The sequence below is a fragment of the Salvelinus namaycush genome, chromosome 15 (assembly GCF_016432855.1).
Source record: "Salvelinus namaycush isolate Seneca chromosome 15, SaNama_1.0, whole genome shotgun sequence".
NCBI classification, from domain to species: domain Eukaryota; kingdom Metazoa; phylum Chordata; class Actinopteri; order Salmoniformes; family Salmonidae; genus Salvelinus; species Salvelinus namaycush.
The window spans coordinates 32,270,852-32,292,332 of NC_052321.1; the positions used below are offsets into that span (position 1 = coordinate 32,270,852).

General features: G+C 47.0%; 1 protein-coding gene across 1 annotated transcript in view; it reads left to right on the plus strand.

Moving 5' to 3' along the window:
• akap6 (A kinase (PRKA) anchor protein 6) overlaps positions 1-21,481 on the plus strand; it is a 170,144-nt gene that overhangs the window by 145,653 nt on the left and 3,010 nt on the right. Inside the window, exons 11-12 of the mRNA XM_039009773.1 lie at positions 4,233-4,448; positions 7,914-11,342. Coding sequence (XP_038865701.1) covers positions 4,233-4,448; positions 7,914-11,342 — 3,645 coding nt within the window. The remainder of the gene's footprint in view (positions 1-4,232; positions 4,449-7,913; positions 11,343-21,481) is intronic.

Sequence of the window (21,481 nt, forward strand, 5' to 3'; positions counted from 1 at the left end):
ATTTTTTGCTAAAGTTTACTAAGGGTTGGTAGCAGGCTGATTGGTCGGCTGTTTGAGCCAGTAAAGGGTGCTTTGCTATTCTTGGGCAGCGGAATGACTTTAGCTTCCCTCCAGGCCTGAGGGTACACAGGTTCCTGTTGGCTTAGATGTATCTCGTTATACAACCCCCTAACTATTTGTCAATCAGTCTATTACCCAAGCTAATTCCCTGTCAGACACTCAGGTGTCTTCCTAGTGTTGTATGAGAGAGAGAGAGAGACAGAGACAGAGAGAGAGACGCTGGCAGTAAGTGACAGAAAGGATTGAGCTGGAGGCAGTGAGTCTAAACTATGGGAATATGTGTGTGGGAACAAGAATTCATTACACTCATTTGAGATAACAAGTGCTTGTGGTTTTAATTGACTTAATCAACAAATAGAATTAATCAGAGATTTCTAATTAATGGTAATTGATTGAATATCCACTGGGTCACTGTCAGAGTTAAATCCCTGTTTCTGTTCCTTTCAACTGGAGGGCGTCTCGTTTGTCCTTGTCATCGCCATCTTGTCCACATGTATTAAAAATGGACAGACTGAGGATATAAAGGATAGAAGGAGAGCTGTCGATATGTTCTTTTAGAGAACAGCAACAACATTTTGCGACATACACTCTGACCACAATTTCTCCCCTAGTCTTATTGAACCACTGGCTGTAGAAGGGGTTATTTTGAGGTCTCTTTTTATTTTTTATAATGTCATATCATGGAGTAGTACTTCTCTCTGAAAATTATAGTGGATTTTATTAGGGGAAATGTAACCAAAATCTCGTCCTTGAAGGTACCAGTTGTAGGATCTTAATTCGCAGCAAGATAATCCTGCTGCAACAGGATTTGAACGTTTAGTCCATAATGTTGCTTGATCTGTGGTTAGGCTATTAGCTGGCCAAAATGATCCTACATGAAATATGCAATGCTGTTAATTTATCCGTGTGTTAGTGTGGGTTTTCAGTAAATTTATGTCAATCATGAAGCTCATCTGCATTTCCTGCCATGCAGGAAAATTCTCCGCAACAAAAGTGATCAAATTAAGATCATACACCTGTAGTTGTCACTCCCTGATCTGTTTCACCTGTCCTTGTGCTTGTCTCCACCCCCTCCAGGTGTCGCCCATCTTCCCCACTTATCCCCTGGGTATTTATACCTGTGTTTTCTGCCTGTCTGTGCCAGTTCGTCTTGTTTGTTCAAGTCAACCAGCGTTTTGTCTCTGCTCCTGGTCCTCACCCCTGTACCTGCCCGCCTGACCACTTTCCCTGTCCCTGAGCCTGTCTGCTGTCCTGTACCTTTGCTCCACCTCTGGATTACCCACCTGAGCCTGCCTGCTGTCCTGTACCTTGGCCTCTACTCTGGATTATGGACCCCTGCCTGCCTTGACCTGTCGTTTGCCTCCCCCTGTGGTTACAATAAACATTGTTAACTTCACACAGTCTGCACTTGGGTCTTACCTTGATTCCTGATAGTTGTTGCATAGACAGTATGGTTTTAATATCACAGATAGTCAAGTTCTCACAAGTTTTCAGTATGCACTATACCACTGTTTTTAAAACTCATTTAGGCCAGGTTTCCCAGTTCCAGATTAAGCCTAATCCAGGACTAAAAAGCATTCTCAATGGACATTCTCAATTGAAAGAGTTTTTTAGTCCAGGACTAGGCTTAATCTCTGTTTAAATTAAGCAACCAATCCCATGTTGAATGATCAAATTAAGATCCTACACCTCTACTGTAGACCTGCTTTTATGTAAAGAGGATGCATTGAGAGACAGAGATGCGTACTTGGGAGGTCCCCATTTGCCTGTGCCGTGATTACTGTACCTGCTCTAATAGGACTGGGTCTGCAACCTACTACAGATGAATACAGTACACAAGATGGATCATGCCCTGTGATAGAGTCCTGACTCCTGAGGAGGATGTGATGAGCTCTGAATAGCCATCTCTAATAGTCATCTCTAACAGCCTCTAGATTGTGTTTCCAGCTTGACCGGGGCCGCATATTACCAGACAGCTGATCTTAAGATTCCTTTATTAAAAACCATCTGATAGGTGGGCTTGACAGACCAGTTCATTTGAGAGATGGCCGTTTTGGTTTTTGTTGTGGTTTTTGGTTGGGCTTTGTGGTATCTGGATAAGGACAATAGAGCGTCTTGGAGAGAGGCCAGTTTTTTAGCAGCACTGACTGGTAGCCCTTCCCAACGCTCGGCTTGAAACGGACTCATTGTATGGTTCTCTGTCTGCATACAGGGGGAATGCAGACAGCCCACTCCACTGCTCCATGCATTTGGAAAAGCTTTTTAGCAAATATTGGCAGATACCCCTAGCCTCTATGTCAATAAGGCTAGGACTCAATCAGGAGGGGAAATCAGTTTATGAAACGCAGCAATGCAGAAAGAATGAGGCCGAAAGAGTTGTGAGGGTGTTTGAAAATGTTAAAAGCTTGATATTCCAGTGCCCATTTAGCATGATGCTATTGGCCATAGTTGTAGCTTTCTAATCTAATAGTGTGGCGTAGTACTGTAGCTGATATTAATATGAGATGCATTTGCTTGCCTTGACTTACCTGTAGGTACATAAGAACCAGTTTGAGAGAGAAATAAGCAACTTCAGGATCTACTGGTTCCCATTGCAATGAGCCTGTAGTGTGTCTGAGTGTGTATCTACAATATGGCTGTATCTCAAATGGCAACATGCGCCCTGGTCAAAAGTAGAGCACTGTATAGGGAATAGGGTGGCATTGTGGATGTAGTTCATGTGTGTATTTTTCAGTAATCTGTCAGTTGTTGAGGGGCTACTGACTCTCTAAACCCATGGCTATTGTACAGGGTAACTTTATCACTGACAACAACCATCCCCCTTCCTCTCAGAACACAGCCATTGCATTTTGCAATCACATTACCTGTTTAAAAAGACCAGGGAGGGCTGTAAATATATGCTAAAACGGGGTGGAAACTGCTGAGAAAAATCCAATTTAAATGTAATAGTGTTTAATATTTATTGGAAAATGTAAAGAAAATGTAAGGGAATGCTTTGCAGAGCAAGCAGGATTTACATAAATTGTTCTTCCAATGTTTTTGTCCTTTTGCACACAGACAGGAAGGAGCATTGGTTCTCTAGTCACTATGCCATCGCTGCATATTTAAAAAGGGGGTCTTGGCCTGGGCCACACACACACACATTGGTGTTTCACTGTTTAAGAAGGTGTTAGTATGTGTTGTAGTTGTTGCGGTTCCATTACATGGGACATCATACCACCACACGCTGCAGCAGCTAGCGTATTGAAGTAAAAGCAGCCTACAGTGGGGGCTTTGCCCTTTTAATGTTGAATATTTCTCCTCTTTATGGCAGACATAAAAGGGGGTAGGAGCCTGATTTACATGCAATCCTGACAGGGCATATTGTTGTGGAGACCTCATCAGTGGCGTAGGGGGGTAGTCAGGGGTGTAGTGAGGGTAGTCCCTGGTCGCCCCTGAAGTGTGGCTGTGGAGGGAAAAGGAGAGGCTGGGACTGTATCTCAAATGGTACCCTATTCCCTAAACAATGCACTACTTTTGACCAGGGGCTCTGGTCAAAAGTAGTGCACTATATAGGGAATAGGGTACCATTTGAGACACTGCGGGGTCTGGGTTGCATTAAGCCACATTTAAGCAAAACAGCAGCAGTAGTAGGAGCAGTAGGGAAAAGAAGCACGGCTTTAAAGAGAATAATAAAATGCTAATTTTAAAAATCACACATTTGTAGGCTTTACAGAGAGGAAAAATATACGATAGCCATATTCAATTAAGTTCATTAGCAGGTTTTTGGCGGTTAATGGTTTGACAGCTTCGTCTAACTCTTTGAACTATAAAGACTCGTACACACATGCTGGTATTCATGACTTCTTCTCCTGAGTCCCCCACTCCCCACCATGGTGCCAATTAATATGGTTACAAAGGCTACTGTAACTAGTCCTCTTAAAACCTACTGTACACTATGAAATGTGCTCTAAAGGAGTATTCTGAACTTTTTACATTTTTATGTTGACTTTCTCACTTTCTCTTTTTCTCTCTCGCTCTCTCTCTCCCTCTCCGCCTCGCCCCTCTCCTCCTCTCTCACTCTCCTCCCTCTCTCCGCCTCACCCCTCTCCTCCTCTCGCTCTCTCCTCCTCGTCCCTCTCTCCTCTCTCCCTCCCTCTCCATGCCCCTCTCTCTGGCCCCCCCCTCTCTAGTCTCTGTGTCTGGAGGTACGTGGAAGGCGTAAGGGCGTGTCCTCTGTACTGAGGTTGTGCCAGCGGCTGCAGGAGCAGCAGAGTGGTTCAGACTCAGACCAACAGGCCCTGCAGCTTCAGCTGCTCACCGTCAACCTGGAGCGCCGCTGGGAGGCCATCGTCATGCAGGTGCTGCAGTGGCAGACACGCCTCCGCAGGGCCCTGGGGACAGATCAGGTGAGACCTCAGACATGCCTTGCATGGCACCACTTGGTTCAAATACTGTTAAGATACTGACCTGACACAATAGGGGACCTCAATGGTATAAGCAATATAGAGTTTATACGATATATAAGGTACCTCTCAGAGCAGATGAGACCTCAGCCCAGCCTGGATGGCACTACTCGGTTCATGCAAGTCTGACTGTAACGATACCTAGTCCAGGGATGGGTGACTCCAGTCCTCAAGGGACCTTGGGTGTCTGCTGCTTTTCTCACTTAATTGCAGAATTGACCACTTAGATACAGCTGGTCACGTGGATATACTTTGTACACAGGGCGGCAGGTAACCCTAGCGGTTAAGAGCGTTGGGCCAGTAACCGAATGTTCGCTGGTTCGAATCCCCGAGCTGACTAGGTGAAAAATCTGTCGATGTGCCCTTGAGCAAGGCACTTAACCCTAATTGCTCCTGTAAGTTGCTCTGGATAAGAGTGTTTGCTAAATGACTCAAATGTACATTTATATACTATACCTTCCGTTTCAGTCATAAAAGTTCAGTTTATACCCTCTAAAGAAGCCCCAACTCTAGAATGACCTATTTGTGAATTGTATTATTCCTCTCAAAGTGAGCTGTCCAGGATTAAGTTATTTAGGCCAGAGAAATAGAAGATAATGCAGTGCCTGGTAATAATGTAGTGCACTGTAACTATAATGGAGTAATAATAGTGATGTATACGGCAGGGAAAGTGGCTGTGGTACATTTGGATATATGGGCTACGTACCAAATGGCACTCTTTTCCTATAGTGAGCTACTTTTGACCAGGGCCCATAGGAATAGGGTGCCGTTTCCAAGTCAAATCAAACTTTATTCGTCACACGCGCCGAATACAACAAGTGTAGACCTTACCGCGAAATGCTTACTTTTGGTACGCAGCCTTGGATATATGAAAGGAGGGGGAAGGGCGGCTGGTTGGAGATGGTCCCTTCCCATCTGACTGAACCCAGCATTGAACTCACTCCATCAGCAGGTGGTGTCGCCAAATAATCATTGACTGATGTTAATGTGTTAAGTGCGCCATTCTTCCACGAGATATTCCATCATTTGGTATTTTGTTGATGGTGATGGAAAATGCCGTCTCAGGCACTGCTCCAGAATCTTCCATAAGTGGTCAATTGAGTTGAGATCTGGTGACTGAGAAACACACACACACACCCTTTTAAAATCCCCTATGCTCCTATGAGACCCCTCTTTCAAAGACACTGAGATCTCTTCTACTAGCCTTGGTAGCCAAAAGAATGGGCAGCTGGACATTTTTATACATGACCCTAAGCATGATGGGATGTTAATTGCTTAATTAACTCACACCTGTGGTTCACACCTGTGTGGAACCACCTGCTTTCTATATACTTCCCTCATTTACTTAAGTGTTTCCTTTATTTTGGCAGTTACCTGTATGATCTCAAGGCATGCATTCACAATGCAACTCTATAGCCATTGATTACATTCTACACACTACATAGGCTCAATCCCAGCCGTTCTACATTTCTACAGTGTGATATCTGGCAGTGTGAGACTATTCTATACACAGTCCCCATTTTGCTCATGAATGCGTAATGGCACAAGGCTCAGCTCCAAATATTGCAAATAGAGGCTTGTTAAAAAGTGGTTTGAGTAGTACATGAGAAGTTGCTCTGTAAGGTACCGGTGTTTCCATCAGTCTGTTTGTGTAATGTGGAGAACAGATGGAATCGCCGTTAAATCTGTAACTCAGTAGAATGGCCGCCACAACCACCACCTCTTCTATTCTCATGTAGATTAGATGGACATCTTCACACATAGTCCATAGTCTCTCTCTCTGTCCTCTCGTCCGCATTCCTGGAGGACAGCAACGTGCTACTGCGGACCGGGGTAGGGGTTAATCCAGTCAATTCGGGAGGTGAATTGAAGTACATGAATTAAAGTGAATTGAAAAATGCCCTTAGAAAACTATCCCCAAAGAAAATCACCATAGAAACCGAAATGTAACGTTATGAATCACTACCTGACCCCATCCCTGCTGTGATGGAAGCTCCATCCTCAGCTCTGGTACAAAATCCCAATGCAGGCAGGGTTTTTGGGTTGGTTGGTTGTCCACTCTGTTATAACCACTCCAGTGCAACAGGAAGAGAAGACAAATAGCAAAAGCAACTAGAAATCTGACCTTGCAGGCTGAAGTGCAATTTCAGCGGGAGGATGTGTTCAGAATAGGGGAGAAACGTAAAACATATTCGCTGGGTTTGTTTATAAATGAAATAGTGTGCCCAATGATAAAACGGCTGTGGCCACGACAGTCCCTTCTTTAGACACCGGCCCCACACTCTGAGACATTGCAGGCTAGCAGGGCTCGCCTTTTCTAGCGTGTGTGAAAATGAGAACGCTTTTCAACTTGGGTATTTTGAGAGCTCTCCTCTGTTACCATTCCATGTGGCGCGGAGGTGTGTGAAAAATATCATGTTTAAAGGCAATTATTCTCCCGTCAGTAAGGGGATTCTTGTCTTATTAGTTGCTCATAAAGTGCCCAATAAGACAGCCTAGCCTGTGTTCCTTGTGTGCTCCTTGTGTGCTCCTTGTGTGCTCCTGGTGACCATTTAGTTCAATACTATATGTGTGTTATTAAGGTGTGTCATTAATGCTACAGGTGACGGCTTTAGTTCAGATATCTTCTGAGCACTAAGATCATCTTAAAGGGGTAATCTGCAGTACAGACAACAACAAAGCGGACACTGTACCACGTTTTTGGTAAACACTGGCAGAGGGCGGACGAACAATGGTCGTGGTGGAAACTCACCCCTGATTAGTTAGTTAGGTAGTTGCTTGGTGCAGCGTTTAGTCGTGTTGTCTAGGTTAGCTGAGGCAGCTAGCGCAGAGATAATCATTATTTTGATTTGATTAGACTGATTGATTGTTCTCACAACTGAAGGTTTTATCCTGCATTGGCAATCCCAGCTTAGAGTCATTAGGATTTCCCTTATCAGCAAGTAAAGAATAAACAGAAATCTAATAAAAATTCATTACACCGGGTGTGCCACATAGCAAGCGTTAGATTTACCACTTTATTAGATTAATGAGATAAAAATGGCTAATATAAATATGCCCTCTCTCTTATATTAACGAGATGCCAAGCAATTTGTATAATTGTGTCCTCCTTAGCAAAATGTCTGTGTCTAAGCACATTTCAAGACAATGGCACTTTGTTTGAGAGTTGTGCTATGGAATGCATTGCTTTTTAAATACTCTGATTATGTGATTTAGAATCCCGCCTAAAATGTAAAGTACTGTATGCATAATATTTTTCAGAAGATATCATTTGATTTCAGTTATTAATCCAGTATTAAAAAAAACAGGATGTATTTTTTATTGATTTCAGAAGAGAACCTTGTCATTTCAATCATTTTGAACCATTTAATTTGAGCTTCTCCCTTTTATCTCTATGTCTCTCTGAAGGTCCCGGGGAACCTTGTAGAGGCTGGTCTCATGGACCTCCACGGCCCAGCAGAGGACTCCTGGGAGTGGGATGAAATGGACATGACCATCGTGGAGCACATAGAGCCACAGGAATTTGATGACAAACAAAACGCTGATTGTGATTCAGGTCCAGGATCCCCCGGGGCCAGTTTAGACTATGACAAGTCCGAGGCGAGCCTGCATGTTACTCAGCGAGGAATATTCTTGAGCGAATCGTCCAGAGTGATGCCTCTGTCTTCTCAGCGTCCCAGTGTCTATCAGGTGTACAACCTGCATAATGTAGAGCTCTACAGACAGCCTCAATTCCCCTCTGTACACAAGACCTCTTCTCCATCCAAAGCTGGGAGGAAGCAGCCTCTTCTGAAGAGCCTGAGCAAAGACTCCTCCTTCTCATCTGTGGAGTCCTTGCCAGACCTCCTAGGGGGACTGCTCGGCGGGGGGAAGCATGGGGGCCGCGGCGAGTCCGCCCGCAGATCAGAGAGTGAGAGCGGGATAGTCAGCGAGGGCGACACAGAGACCACGGCCAACTCCGAGATCTGTCTGGAAGACCCCAGGAGAGGGGGCAGCACCTCCCTCACACCACCCACAGGAGACAACTCTCCTGGGGAAAAGGACGAAGAGAGGGACAGGGTGTGTGATGAGGACATTGACAGGATCCTGGAGCGGGCCAACAATGTAGCTCTGTATGGGAACTGTGTGGCTGTCACGGCACTGAGAGAGATAGACAGAGACCAAAGTAGATCCAAAGCAGGGAAGAAGAGGAGAGGAGGAGGAGAGGAGGGATGTGGAGAAGGGGAGAACTGGAGGAGACACAGGAGAGAGCCTAATGTGGAGATCCTGATCAACGGACGTGGCTTCTGCCCTGACACCGAGGAAGGTGAGACTCACGATGAGAGGAGAGTGACAGGAGGGAATGGCCGTAGAGACGGAGAGATTCCCCATCTGTCCCAGGGGTCGTCCCTGGAGTCCCTATATGCAGCGGGGGAGCTATTTCCATCCGGCAAAGACACTCTGCAGCGCTCCATGTCTCTAGAGAGCTGGCTGGCCCCGTGTAAGAGCTGGGAGAAGGCAGAGGGAGAGGGAGATGGAGGCAGCCAGGGCAGCCTGAGGGAGCTGGGCCTGGGCATCGGAGCCATGGAGCCCACAGGGGAACTGAGCCGCAGGACTCTAGAGCTCCTCAAACGCCTGGAGAACATCCAGACCCCTCTACACGACCTGAAAATGACACGCAGCATCTCTGACATCACCCTGCTGAGCAGCAACTCCCTGCGCCTCCCGGGGGCCGGATATGGATCTGGGGGGCCCGGGCACGCTGGGCGCCTCTCCGGGGGCCGGGGTGGTCCCCCCTCCTCAGTCAACGAGAGCTCGGCGGCGTCTCTGACGGAGCTGAGCAGCACGGAGGACTCGTCAGTGGGCTCTGAGGACCTGGCTGTGCTTAGGAACCGCTGCTGTCTGCTGGACTCCAATGCCTCCTTCAGGAAGCACAACCACCGGGCCCAGCCGGGAGGTCATCATGGAGGTCACAGGGGTCACGACGAGGCGGACGCCAGCATCAGCATGGTGGTCAACGTGTCGTGCACCTCGGCCTGTACAGATGACGAGGACGACAGTGACCTTCTGTCCAGTTCCACACTGACCCTGACTGAGGAGGAGCTGGGTATCAAGGAGGACGAGGAGGAGGACTCTTCAGTTACCTCTGAGGAGGAGTACACGGAGGGCTCCTTCGCCCTGGGCCTGGAGTACATGAAGAACGAGTTCCACAACTGGATCCAGAAGCCCTCCCGCTCCCAGCAGCAGTCCCAGTCCGGCTCCGGCAGAGACAAGAACCAAGGGGATGACCCTCTAGGGGACGAGCTGCAGTGTGGCACCCTTTCCAGAGATAACACTAGCAGGCCGTCTGTAGGCAACGAGCGCCGCTCCTTCCTGAGCCCCTCGGCGCTGAGGCTGCTTGAGTCACACACCAACAGCATCGTGAAAAAGGAGTGTCTCCAAGGGCGGGACGTGGGGGACACCAACAGGAAGAACGCCACAAGGAGCTACATTAGCCAGTTTGTAGATGACATGGAGAACGGGAACGTGGACAACGCTCATATCAAAGGGAAGGATGAGGACGATGAGCTGTTGAGAGAGGAGGGGAGCCTCTTCACCATGAAAGGGGAGTCCTTCAAAGAATTCTATGTGAACGAGTCATCGATGAATGGAGGGGGGGACCAAAGAGGGGGTATGATCACGTCCACCACGCCGTCTTCATGTGAGACGCTGTCCCAGCTCCAGGCCAAAGAGTCATCTCTGGAGGGCCAGCTCCGAGGGGAGATCCCCTGCCACAGCTCCAGCCACCCTTCCCCCTCTCTCTCTCCCCTGGAGGACTGCCGGGGGTCCCACCAACACCACATCCTGCAGAGACCACCACACTCTGGGAACAACAGCCAGGAGAACCTCTTCTCCTCCTTCCTCAGTGATGTCCACACCCAGCAGAGCAGGCGAGAGGCCGGCTCCAACCTCGGCCCAGACCCCAACTCAGACCGCCCCTGCTGCAGCCACCCCCACCCCCAGCCTCCCCCACGCAAGGACCAGAAGAGCCAGGAGAACGTGCACAACTTTGTGATGGAGATCATTGACATGGCTTCTGTGGTTCTGAAGAACAAGGAGAGCCAGGCGGAAGACCAAGAGAGACCTGGACAGACTGGAGCCCAGATCAGGGACAAAGTCCTGGAGCACTCCCACCGGCCCATTCACCTCCGCAAGGGAGACTTTTACTCCTATCTGTCCCTCTCCTCCCACGACTCAGACTGTGGAGAGGTCAGCGTCTGCTTAGACAGCAAAAGCACCACCCCCTTACTGTCGACTACCCCAGACATCCGGGACGAGGAGATACTGTTCGAGGCCTGCACTGAGGAAGTGTACCTGGGACCTCCTCTCTGCTACAGCATGGCCATCACCAAGAGGCCCAGGAGGCACAGTCCCAAACTAATGGACTACTATTCCTCCTCTCCCTCTGCCCAGAGTCAGAGCCAAGCACCTCTGCCTGCATGCAATGAATACCAAAAAGCACATGGTATTTCTCCTGGAAGTATAGCTGAGAGCCAGCTACAGTGCCATAATGAGGCTTCTTATCTTAATCCGTTACCATGTGAAACCCTGATAGACACTGTTGAATGTTTTGCAGATACTAAAATGCTTGAATCCAATATTTCCCCTGTAATGACTAAGATAAGAGTCTCTTGCTCCAGTACAAATCCTTTAAAAGAGGAAGGCAGCCTCTGTATTAATCCTAAAATTAACTGTCCCCCGATAAGAAAGTGTGATAGAGATGAAAAAGGGCCTTCTTCACAGTGGATGAAACAGAAGAGTGCCAGGAAAGGCCACAGCTCTCTTCAGGAAGTCAAGTCAACTCATAAACAGCAACAGGTGAGTTTAGACATTATACCCACCCTTCTATCTCGCGGTAATGGGACTGGCGTGCATTTCAGTCTGTATGTATTCATATCTGGGACTACATATTGAAGAGGTATTTTTATTCACACCTTCGTTCATCCCCCGCTCCGTCCTCCGCCTCTTCTTCCCCTGAAGTGTCGATGTAAGAGGGATTTGCTTAGAATCCTCCGGTTAAGAATGTTAAGGTCTACGGAACAGAATAATCATAATCAGTCAGATTATATTTTGATTCATAAGCAAGAATTCCTGGCGAAGAATCATTACTTAATTTCATGACTGAATTAGCATGTGTTTGTGTTCTTTTAAGCGGTTTCTCTATTTCATATGCTAAGTTGCCAGGGCTCTGGCTGCTCTCTTCAGAAACCTGATGCCTGGCCTTCTACCGCACCATTCTTTGTCTGTGTCAATTGTTGAATAATGAAGTGATTACCTTGTAAACTGCCGTCATTATAAAAACATCCAACAAAGGAAGCTAAAAGGTGGGGTAGTTTGGGCTGGTGTAGACATAATGATTCTTCTACAGGCAGGAAATGTAATTGTTACACTGATCTTTACAAACAGATTCTTCAAATCTATTTTTTTTTGTCACATGCGCCGAATACAACAGATGTAGACCTTACCATGAGATGCTTACTTACAAGCCCTTAACCAACAATTAATTTAAAGAAATAGAGGCTAAAAATAACGAGGCTATATGCAGGGGGTACCGGTACCGTGTCAATGTGCGGGGATACAGGTTAGTTGAGGTCATTTGTACATGTAGGTAGGGTTAAAGTGACTATGCATAGATAATAAACAGCGAGTAGCAGCAGTGTAAAAACAAAGGGGGGGGGGGCGGGGACAATGTAAATAGTCTGGTTGGCCATTTGATTAATTGTTCAGCAGTCTAGAAGATGTTAAGGAGCCTTTTGGACCTACAGTGGCAAGAAAAGGTATATGAACCCTTTGGAAATTCATGGCTTTCTGCATAAAATTGTAATAAAATTTGATCTGATCTTCATCTAGGTCACAACAATAGACAAACACTGCTTAAACTGATAACACACAAACAGTTATACGTTTTCATGTATCGATTGAACACATTGTGTAAACATTCACAGTGCAGGGTGGGGAAAGTATGTGAGCCCTTGGATTGAATAACTGGTTATTGCTGCCTCCTTTGGCAGCAATAACGTCAACCAAACGTTTTCTGCAGTTGCGGATCAAACCTGCACAACGGTCAAGAGGAATTTTGGACCATTCCTCTTTACAAAACTGTCTCAGTTCAGCAATATTCTTGGGATGTCTGGTGTGAACTGCTCTCTTGAGGTCATGCCACAGCATCTCAATCTGGTTGAGGTCAGGATTCTGACTGGGCCACTCCAGAAGGTGTATTATCTTCTGTTGTTGTTGTGTTTGGGGTCGTTGTCCTGCTGCATCATCCAACTTCTGTTGAGCTTCAATTGGCAGACAGATAGCCTAACATTCTCCTGCAAAATGTCTTGATAAACTTGGGAATTGATTTTTCCGTTAATGATAGCAAGCTGTCCTGGCCCTGAGGCAAGGAAGCAGCCTCAAACCATGATGCTCCCTCCACCATACTTTACAGTAGGGATGAGGTTTTGATGTTGGTGTGCTGTGCATAGTGTTGTGTGGTCCTTCCAAACAACTCAACTGTAGTTTTGTCTGTCCACAGAATATTTTGCCAGTAGCGCTGTGGAACATCCAGGTGCACTTTTGCAAACTTCAGACGTGCAGAAATGTTTTTTTTGGACAGCAGTGGCTTCTTCCGTGGTGTCCTCCCATGAACACCATTCTTGTTTAGTGTTTTTTACGTATTCTAGTCTCGTCAACAGAGATGTTAGCATGTTCCAGAGATTTCTGTAAGTCTTTAGCTGACACTCTAGGATTCTTCTTAACCTCATTGAGCATTCTGCGCTGTACTCTTGCAGTCATCTTTGCAGGACGGCCACTCCTAGGGAGAGTAGCAGCAGTGCTGAACTTTCTCCATTTAAAGACAATTTGTCTTACCGTGGACTGATGAACATCAAGGCTTTTAGAGATACTTTTGTATCCCTTTCCAGCTTTATGCAAGTCAACAATTCTTAATCTTAGGTCTTCTGAGATCTCTTTTGTTCGAGGCATGATTCACATCAGGCAATGCTTCTTGTGAATAGCAAACTCAAATTTTGTGAGTGTTTTTTATAGGGCAAGGCAGCTCTAACCAATATCTCCAATCTCGTCTCATTGATTGGACTCCAGGTTAGCTGACTCCTGACTCCAATTAGCTTTTGGAGAAGTCATTAGCCTAAGGGGTCACATACTTTTTCCAACCTACACTGTGAATGTTTAAATGATGTATTCAATATAGACAAAAAAATACAATAATTTGTGTGTTATTAGTTTAAGCACACTATGTTTGTCTATTGTTGTGACTTAGATGAAGATCAGATCAAATTTGATTCCCAATTTATGCAGAAATCTAGGTAATTCCAAACGGTTCATATACTTTTTCTTGCCACTGTAGACTTGGCGCTCCGGTACCACGTGCCATGCGGTAGCAGAGAGTCTATGACTTCGGTGACTGTAGTCTTTGACAATTTTTGGTGCCTTCCTCTGACTCCGCCTAGTATATACTGTAGATCCTGGATGGCAGGAAGCTTGGCCACTACAGCCCGTCGATGTTAATGGGGGCCGGTTCAACCCTCCTTTTCCTGTAGTCCACGATCAGCTATTTTGTCTTGCTCACATTGAGGGAGAGGTTGTTGTCCTGGCACCACACTGCCAGGTCTCTGACCTCCTCCCTATAGGCTGTCTCATCGTTGTCGGTGATTAGGCCTACCACTGTTGTGTCGTCAGCAAACTTAATGATGGTGTTGGAGTCGTGCTTGGCCACGCAGTCGTGGGTGAACAGGGAGAACAGGAGGGGACTGAGCACGCGTGGCAGATGGGTTGTTGCCTACCCTTACCACCCGGGGGCGGCCCGTCAGGAAGTCCAGGATCCAGTTGCAGAGGGAGTCCTTAGCTTAGTGATGAGCTTTGTGGGCACTATGATGTTGAACGCTGAGCTGTAGTCAATGAACATCATTCTCACATAGGTGTTCCTTTTGTCCAGGTGGGAAAGGGCTGTGTGGAGTGCGATTGAGATTGCGTCATCTGTGGATCTGTTGGGGTGGAATGCGAATTGGAGTGAGTCTAGGGTTTCTGGGATGATGGTGTTGATGTGAGCCATGACCAGCCTTTCAAAGCTCTTCATGGCTACCGACGTGAGTGCTATGGAGCGGTAGTCATTTTGGCAGGTTACCTTCTCTTTCTTGGGCACATGGACTATGGTGTTCTGCTTGAAACGTAGGTATTACAGACTCGGTCAGGGAGATGTTGAAAATGTCAGTGAAGACACTTGCCAGTTGGTCCGCACATGCTCTGAGTACATGTTCTGGTAATCCGTCTGGCCCCGCGAGCTTGTAAATGTTGACCTGTTTAAGGGTCTTGCTCACATTTTTTTATTTTTTATTTAACCTTTATTTAACCAGGTAGGCCAGTTGAGAACAAGTTCTGCAACCTGGCCAAGATAAAGCAAAGCAGTGTGACAAAAACAACAACGCAGAGTTACACATGGGATAAACAAACGTACAGTCAATATCACAAAAGAAAATCTGTATACAGTGTGTGCAAATGAAGTAAGGAGGTAAGGCAATACATAGGCCATAGTGGCGAAGTGATTACAATTTAACAATTGACACTGGAGTGATAGATGTGCAGATGAGGATGTGCATGTAGAAATACTGGTGTGCAAAAGAGCAGAAAAAAACAAAAAACAAATATGAGGTAGGTAGTTGGTTGGATGGGCTATTTACAGATGGGCTGTGTACAGGTGCAGTGATCAGTAAGCTGCTCTGACAGCCGATGCTTGAAGTTAGTGAGGGAGATACAAGTCTCCAACTTCAGTGATTTTTGAAATTCGTTCCAGTCATTGGCAGCAGAGAACTGGAAGGAAAGGCAGCCAAAGGAGTTGTTGGCTTTGGGGATGACCAGTGAGATATACATGCTGGAGCGCGTGCTACGGGTGGGTGTTGCTATGGTGACCGTGAGCTGAGATAAGGCGCAGCTTTACCTAGCAAAGACTTATAGATGACCGGGAGTCAGTGGGTTTGGCAACGAATATGTAGAGAGGACCAGCCAACGAGAGCATATAGGTCGCAATGTTGGGTAGTATATGGGGCTTTGGTGACAAAACGGATGGCACTGTGATAGACTGCAACTAATTTGCTGAGTAGAGTGTTGGAGGCTATTTTGTAAATGACATCGCCGAAGTCAAGGATCGGCAGAATAGTCAGTTGTACGAGGGTATGTTTGGCAGCATGAGTGAAGGAGGCTTTGTTGTGAAATAGGAAGCCGATTCTAGATTTAATTTTGGATTGGAGATGCTTAATATGAGTCTGGAAGGAGAGTTTACAGTCTAGAGAGACACCGAGGTATTTATAGTTGTCCACATATTCTAAGTCAGAACCGTCCAGAGTAGTGATGCTAGGCGGGCGGGCGGGTGCGGGCAGCGATCGGTTGAAGAGCATGCATTTAGTTTTACTAGCGTTTAAGAACAGTTGGAGGCCACGGAAGAAGTGTTGTATGGAAGGGCCAGATGTATACTGAATGGTGTCGTCTGAGTAGAGGTGGATCAAAGAATCACCCGCAGCAAGAGCGACATCATTGATACATACAGAGAAAATAGTCGGCCCGAGAATTGAACCCTGTGGCACCCCCATAGAGACTGGCAGAGGTCCGGACAACAAGCCCTCCGATTTGACACACTGAACTCTATCAGCGAAGTAGTTGGTGAACCAGGCGAGGCAGTCATTAGAGAAACCAAGGCTGTTGAGTCTGCCGATAAGAATATGGTGATTGACAGAGTCAAAAGCCTTGGCCAGGTCGATGAAGACGGCTGCACAGTACTGTTTTTTATCGATGGTGGTTATGCTATCGTTTAGGACCTTGAGCGTGGCTGAGGTGCACCCGTGATAAACTCGGAAACCGGATTGCATAGCGGAGAAAGTACGGTGGGATTCGAGACGATCGGTAATCTGTTTGTTCACTTGGCTTTTATAGACTTTTGAAGACTTGGGCCAGTTGCTGCGGGGGGTGCAGAGCTGTTGGCCAGGGTTGGGGTAGCCAGGTGGAAAGCGTGGCCAACTGTAGAGAAATGCTTGTTGAAATTCTCGATTATCATGGATTTATCGGTGGTGACAGTGTTTCCTAGCCTCAGTGCAGTGGGCAGCTGAGAGGAGGTGCTCTTATTCTCCATGGACTTTACAGTGTCCCAGAACATTTTGGAATTAGTGCTGCACAGGATGCAAATTTCTGTTTGAAAAAGCTAGCCTTTGCTTTCCTAACTGACTGTGTATATTGGTTAATGACTTCGCTGAAAAGTTGCATGTCGCGGGGACTATTCGAAGCTAGTGCAGTGCGCCACAGGATGTTTTTGTGCTGGACAAGGGCAGTCAAGTCTGGAGGGGGCTATATCTGTTCTTAGTTCAACATTTTTTGAAAGGGGCATGCTTATTTAAGATCAAATCAAATCAAATGTATTTATAAAGCCCTTACATCAGCTGATATCTCAAAGTGCTGTACAGAAACCCAGCCTAAAACCCCAAACAGCAAGCAATACAGGTGTAGAAGCACGGTGGCTAGGAAAAACTCCCTATAAAGGCCAGAACCTAGGAAGAATCCTAGAGAGGAACCAGGCTATGAGGGGTGGCCAGTCCTCTTCCGGCTGTGCCAGGTGGAGATTATAACAGAACATGGCCAAGATGTTCAAATGTTCATAGATGAATTAATAATAATCACAGTCGTTGTCGAGGGTGCAACAGGTCAGCAAATCAGGAGTAAATGTCAGTTGGCTTTTCATATCCGATCATTCAGGGTATCTCTACCGCTCCTGCTGTCTCTAGAGTGTTGAAAACAGCAGGTCTGGGACAGGTAGCACGTCCGGTGAACAGGTCAGGGTTCCATAGCCACAGGCAGAACAGTTGAAACTGGAGCAGCAGCACAGCCAGGTGGACTGGGGACGGCAAGGAGTCATCAGGCCAGGTAGTCCTGAGGCATGGTCCTAGGGCTCAGGTCCTCCGAGAGAGAGAAAGAAAGAAAGAAAGAAAGAAAGAAAGAAAGAAAGAAAGAAAGAAAGAGGGAGGGAGGGAGGGAGGGAGGGAGGGAGGGAGGGAGGGAGGGAGGGAGGGAGGGAGGGAGGGAGGGAGGGAGGGAGAGAATTAGAGAGAGCATACTTAAATTCACACAGGACACCTGATAAGACAGGAGAAATATTCCAGATATAACAGACTGACCCTAGCCCCCCGACACATAAACTACTACAGCATAAATACTGGAGGCTGAGACAGGAGGGGTCGGGAGACACTGTGGCCCCATCCGACGATACCCCCGGACCCGGCCAGGATATAACCCCACCCACTTTGCCAAAGCACAGCCCCCACACCACTAGAGGGATATCTCCAACCACCAACTTACCATCCTGAGACAAGGCCGAGTATAGCCCACGAAGATCTCCCCCACGGCACAACCCAAGGGGGGGGCACCAACCCGGACAGGAAGATCACGTCAGTGACTCAACCCACTCAAGTGACGCACCCCTCCTAGGGATGGCATGGAAGAGCACCAGTAAGCCAGTGACTCAGCTCCTGTAATAGGGTTAGAGGCAGAGAATCCCAGTGGAGTGAGGGGAACCGGCCAGGCAGAGACAGCAAGGGCGGTTCGTTGCTCCAGTGCCTTTCCGTTCACCTTCATACTCCTGGGCCAGACTACACTCAATCATATGACCTACTGAAGAGATGAGTCTTCAATAAAGACTTAAAGGTTGAGACTGAGTTCTCGTCTCTCACATGGGTAGGCAGACCATTCCATAAAAATGGAGCTCTATAGGAGAAAGCCCTGCCTCCAGCTGTTTGCTTAGAAATTCTAGGGACAGTTAGGAGGCCTGCGTCTTATGACTGTAGTGTACGTGTAGGTATGGTGAGGAAGGTGATATGAGGAAGGCACTTTTGAAGAACAACCAGGCACCTTCTACTGACGGGAGGAGGTCAATATCCTTCCAGGATACCAGAGCCAGATCGATTAGAAAGGCCTGCTCGCAGGAGTGTTTTAGGGAGCGTTTGACAGTGATGAGGGGTGGTCGCTGAGATCCTGGTTGAAAACAGCTGAGGTGTGTTTAGAGGGCAAGTTGGTCAGGAGGATATCTATGAGGGTGCCCATGTTTACGGATTTGGGGTTGTACCTGGTAGGTTCCTTGATAGCTTGTTTGAGATTGAGGGCATCTAGCTTAGATTGTAGGATGGCCGGGGTGTTAAGCATATCCCAGTTTAGGTCACCTAAAAGTACGACCTCTGACGATAGATGGGGGGCAATCAATTCACATATGGTGTCCAGGGCACAGCTGGGAGCTGAGGGAGGTCTATAACAAGCGGCAACAGCAAGAGACTTATTTCTGGAGAGATGGATTTTTAAAGTAGTAGCTCGAACTGTTTGGGCATAGACTTGGATAGTAGGACAGAACTCTGCAGGCTATCTCTACAGTAGATTGCTACTCCGCCCCCTTTAGCAGTTCTATCTTGACGGAAAATGTTGTAATTGGGGATGGACATTTCAGAATTTTTGGTGGCCTTCCTAAGCCAGGATTCAGACACGGCTAGGACATCAGGGTAGGCGGAGTGTGCTAAAGCAGTGAATAAAGCAAACTTAGGGAGGAGGCTTCTGATGTTAACATGCATGAACCCAAGGCTTTTCCGGTTACAGAAGTCAACAAATGAGAGCCGCTTGGGGACACACAGGGCCTGGGTTAATCTCTACATCACCAGAGGAACAGAGGAGGAGTAGGATAAGGGTACGGCTAAAGGCTTTAAGAACTGGTCGTCTAGTGCGTTCGGAACAGAGAGTAAAAGGAGCAGACTTCTGGGCGTGGTAGGATAGATTCAGGGCATAATGCACAAACAAGGGCATGGTAGGGTGCAAGTACAGTGGAAGTAAACCTAGGCATTGAGTGACGATGAGTGAGGCTCCATCTCTGGAAGCGCCAGTTAAGCTAGGTGCGATGTCCGCATGTGTGGGGTTGGGGCAAGGGAGCTAACCGAGGCATGTAGAGCGGGACTAGGGGCTCCGCAGTAAAACAAAACAATGAGAGCTACCTTAAACAACAGTATACAAGGCATATTGACATTAGAGGGAGGCATAAAGCAATCACAGGTGTTGATTGGGAGGGCTAAGACAACAACGGGTAAACAGCTAAGACAACAACAAAGGGTAAATGGTGATGAATGGGCAGAGATTTTCAGTTAGCTACACACAGGGCCTGAGTTCGAGGCTGGGGCCGACAGATAAACAAAATGAAGTACCGTGTTAATGAACAGTCCAATAAGCATCAGCTGTGTAGCCGAGTGATCATTGGATCCATTTAGCAGCAATGGACAAAACAGGCTGGGCGAATGGGAGTCACGTCACTTAGAGAGCCGGGGCTAGTAGCTGGGTCCTCACGACATCAACGACGCAGAGGTCGGTTGAGAGCACATCGGCCGAAACACGTCAGCAGACCAGTCGTGATGGATGGGCGGGGCTCCGTGTCGACAAAGGGTCCAGGCCAATTGGCAAGAGAGGTATTGTAGTTGGTGTACTTCGTTTTGCTAGCCGGGGGAATGGGCCTAGCTCGAGGCTAACTGGTGCTTGCTTCTGGACAAGGGTGTTAGCCACGATAGCCACTCGGTAGCAGCTAGTTAGCTGCGATGATCCGGTGTAATGGTCCAGAGCTTGCGGCAGGAATCCGGTGATGTAGTGGGGGAAAAAAGCAGTTCGATATGCAAGGGGCTGATATCGCGCTGTGCAGACTGGCAGATATTATCCGGGCTATCCGGGCTAAAGCGGCTGGTGTCTGTGCTAAAGGTAAAGACTGCTAGCAGTAGTTAACAATGACTAAATAACTAGAAGCTATGGAGAGCGTGATCACACAGTCATCCGGAACAGCTGGTGTTCTCATGCATGCTTCAGTGTTGCTTGCCTCGAAGCGAGCATAAAAGGCATTTAGCTCGTCTGGTAGGCTTGCGTCACTGGGCAGTTTGCGGCTGGGTTTCCCTCTGTAGTCCGTAATAGTTGCAAGCCCTGCCATATCTGATGTGTCAGAGCCGGTGTAGTAGGATTCAATCTTAGTCCTGTATTGACGCTTTGCCTGTTTGATGGTTCGTCTGAGGGCATAGCGGGATTTCTTATAAGCGTCCGGATTAGTGTCCCACTCCTTGAAAGTGGATGTTGCCTGTAATCCATGGCTTCTGGTTGGGATAAGTCACTGGGGGGACAACGTCATCGATGCACTTATTGATGAAGCCGGTGACTGAGGTGGTATACTCCTCAATGCCATAGGATGAATCCCGGAACATATTTCAGTCTGTGCTAACAAAACAGTCTTGTAGCGTAGCATCCGCGTCATCTGACCACTTCCGTATTGAGCGAGTCACTGGTACATTTACATTTAAGTCATTTTCACTGGTACTTCCTGCTTCAGTTTTTGCTTGTAACCAGGAATCAGGACGATATAATTATGGTCAGATTTACCAAATGGAGGGCGAGGGAGAGCTTTGTATGCATCTATGTGTGTGGAGTACAGGTGGTCTAGAGTTTTTTTTCACCTTTGGTTGCACATGTGACATGCTGGTAGAAATTAGGTAAAACGGATTTAAGTTTGCCTGCATTAAAGTCACTGGCCACTAGGTGCGCCACTTCTGGGTGGGCATTTTCTTGTTTGCTTATGGCCTTATACAGCTCATTGAGGTGGAAAATATACAATTACGAATAATATAGACAAGAACTCTCTTGGTAGATCGTGTGGTCTACAGCTTATCATATTTTCAAAGCTATTAAGGCAATTCTCAATAAAAAGTATTTAAAGGAGAGGGGAATTGTTTTCCATTCGTTAGTGTGGTTTGTAGTTATTTACCCTAACCCTATGTTATTTCCTCATCTCTGTTTGCTATGCTCTGTAACTAAAAGATGAGTGGATTATAAAATACTACAGAAAATATAACACCACCAACAATTCAATTCTAATGTGTTTTGATGTATTTTCTCTCCAACCCTCTCCCTCTCTT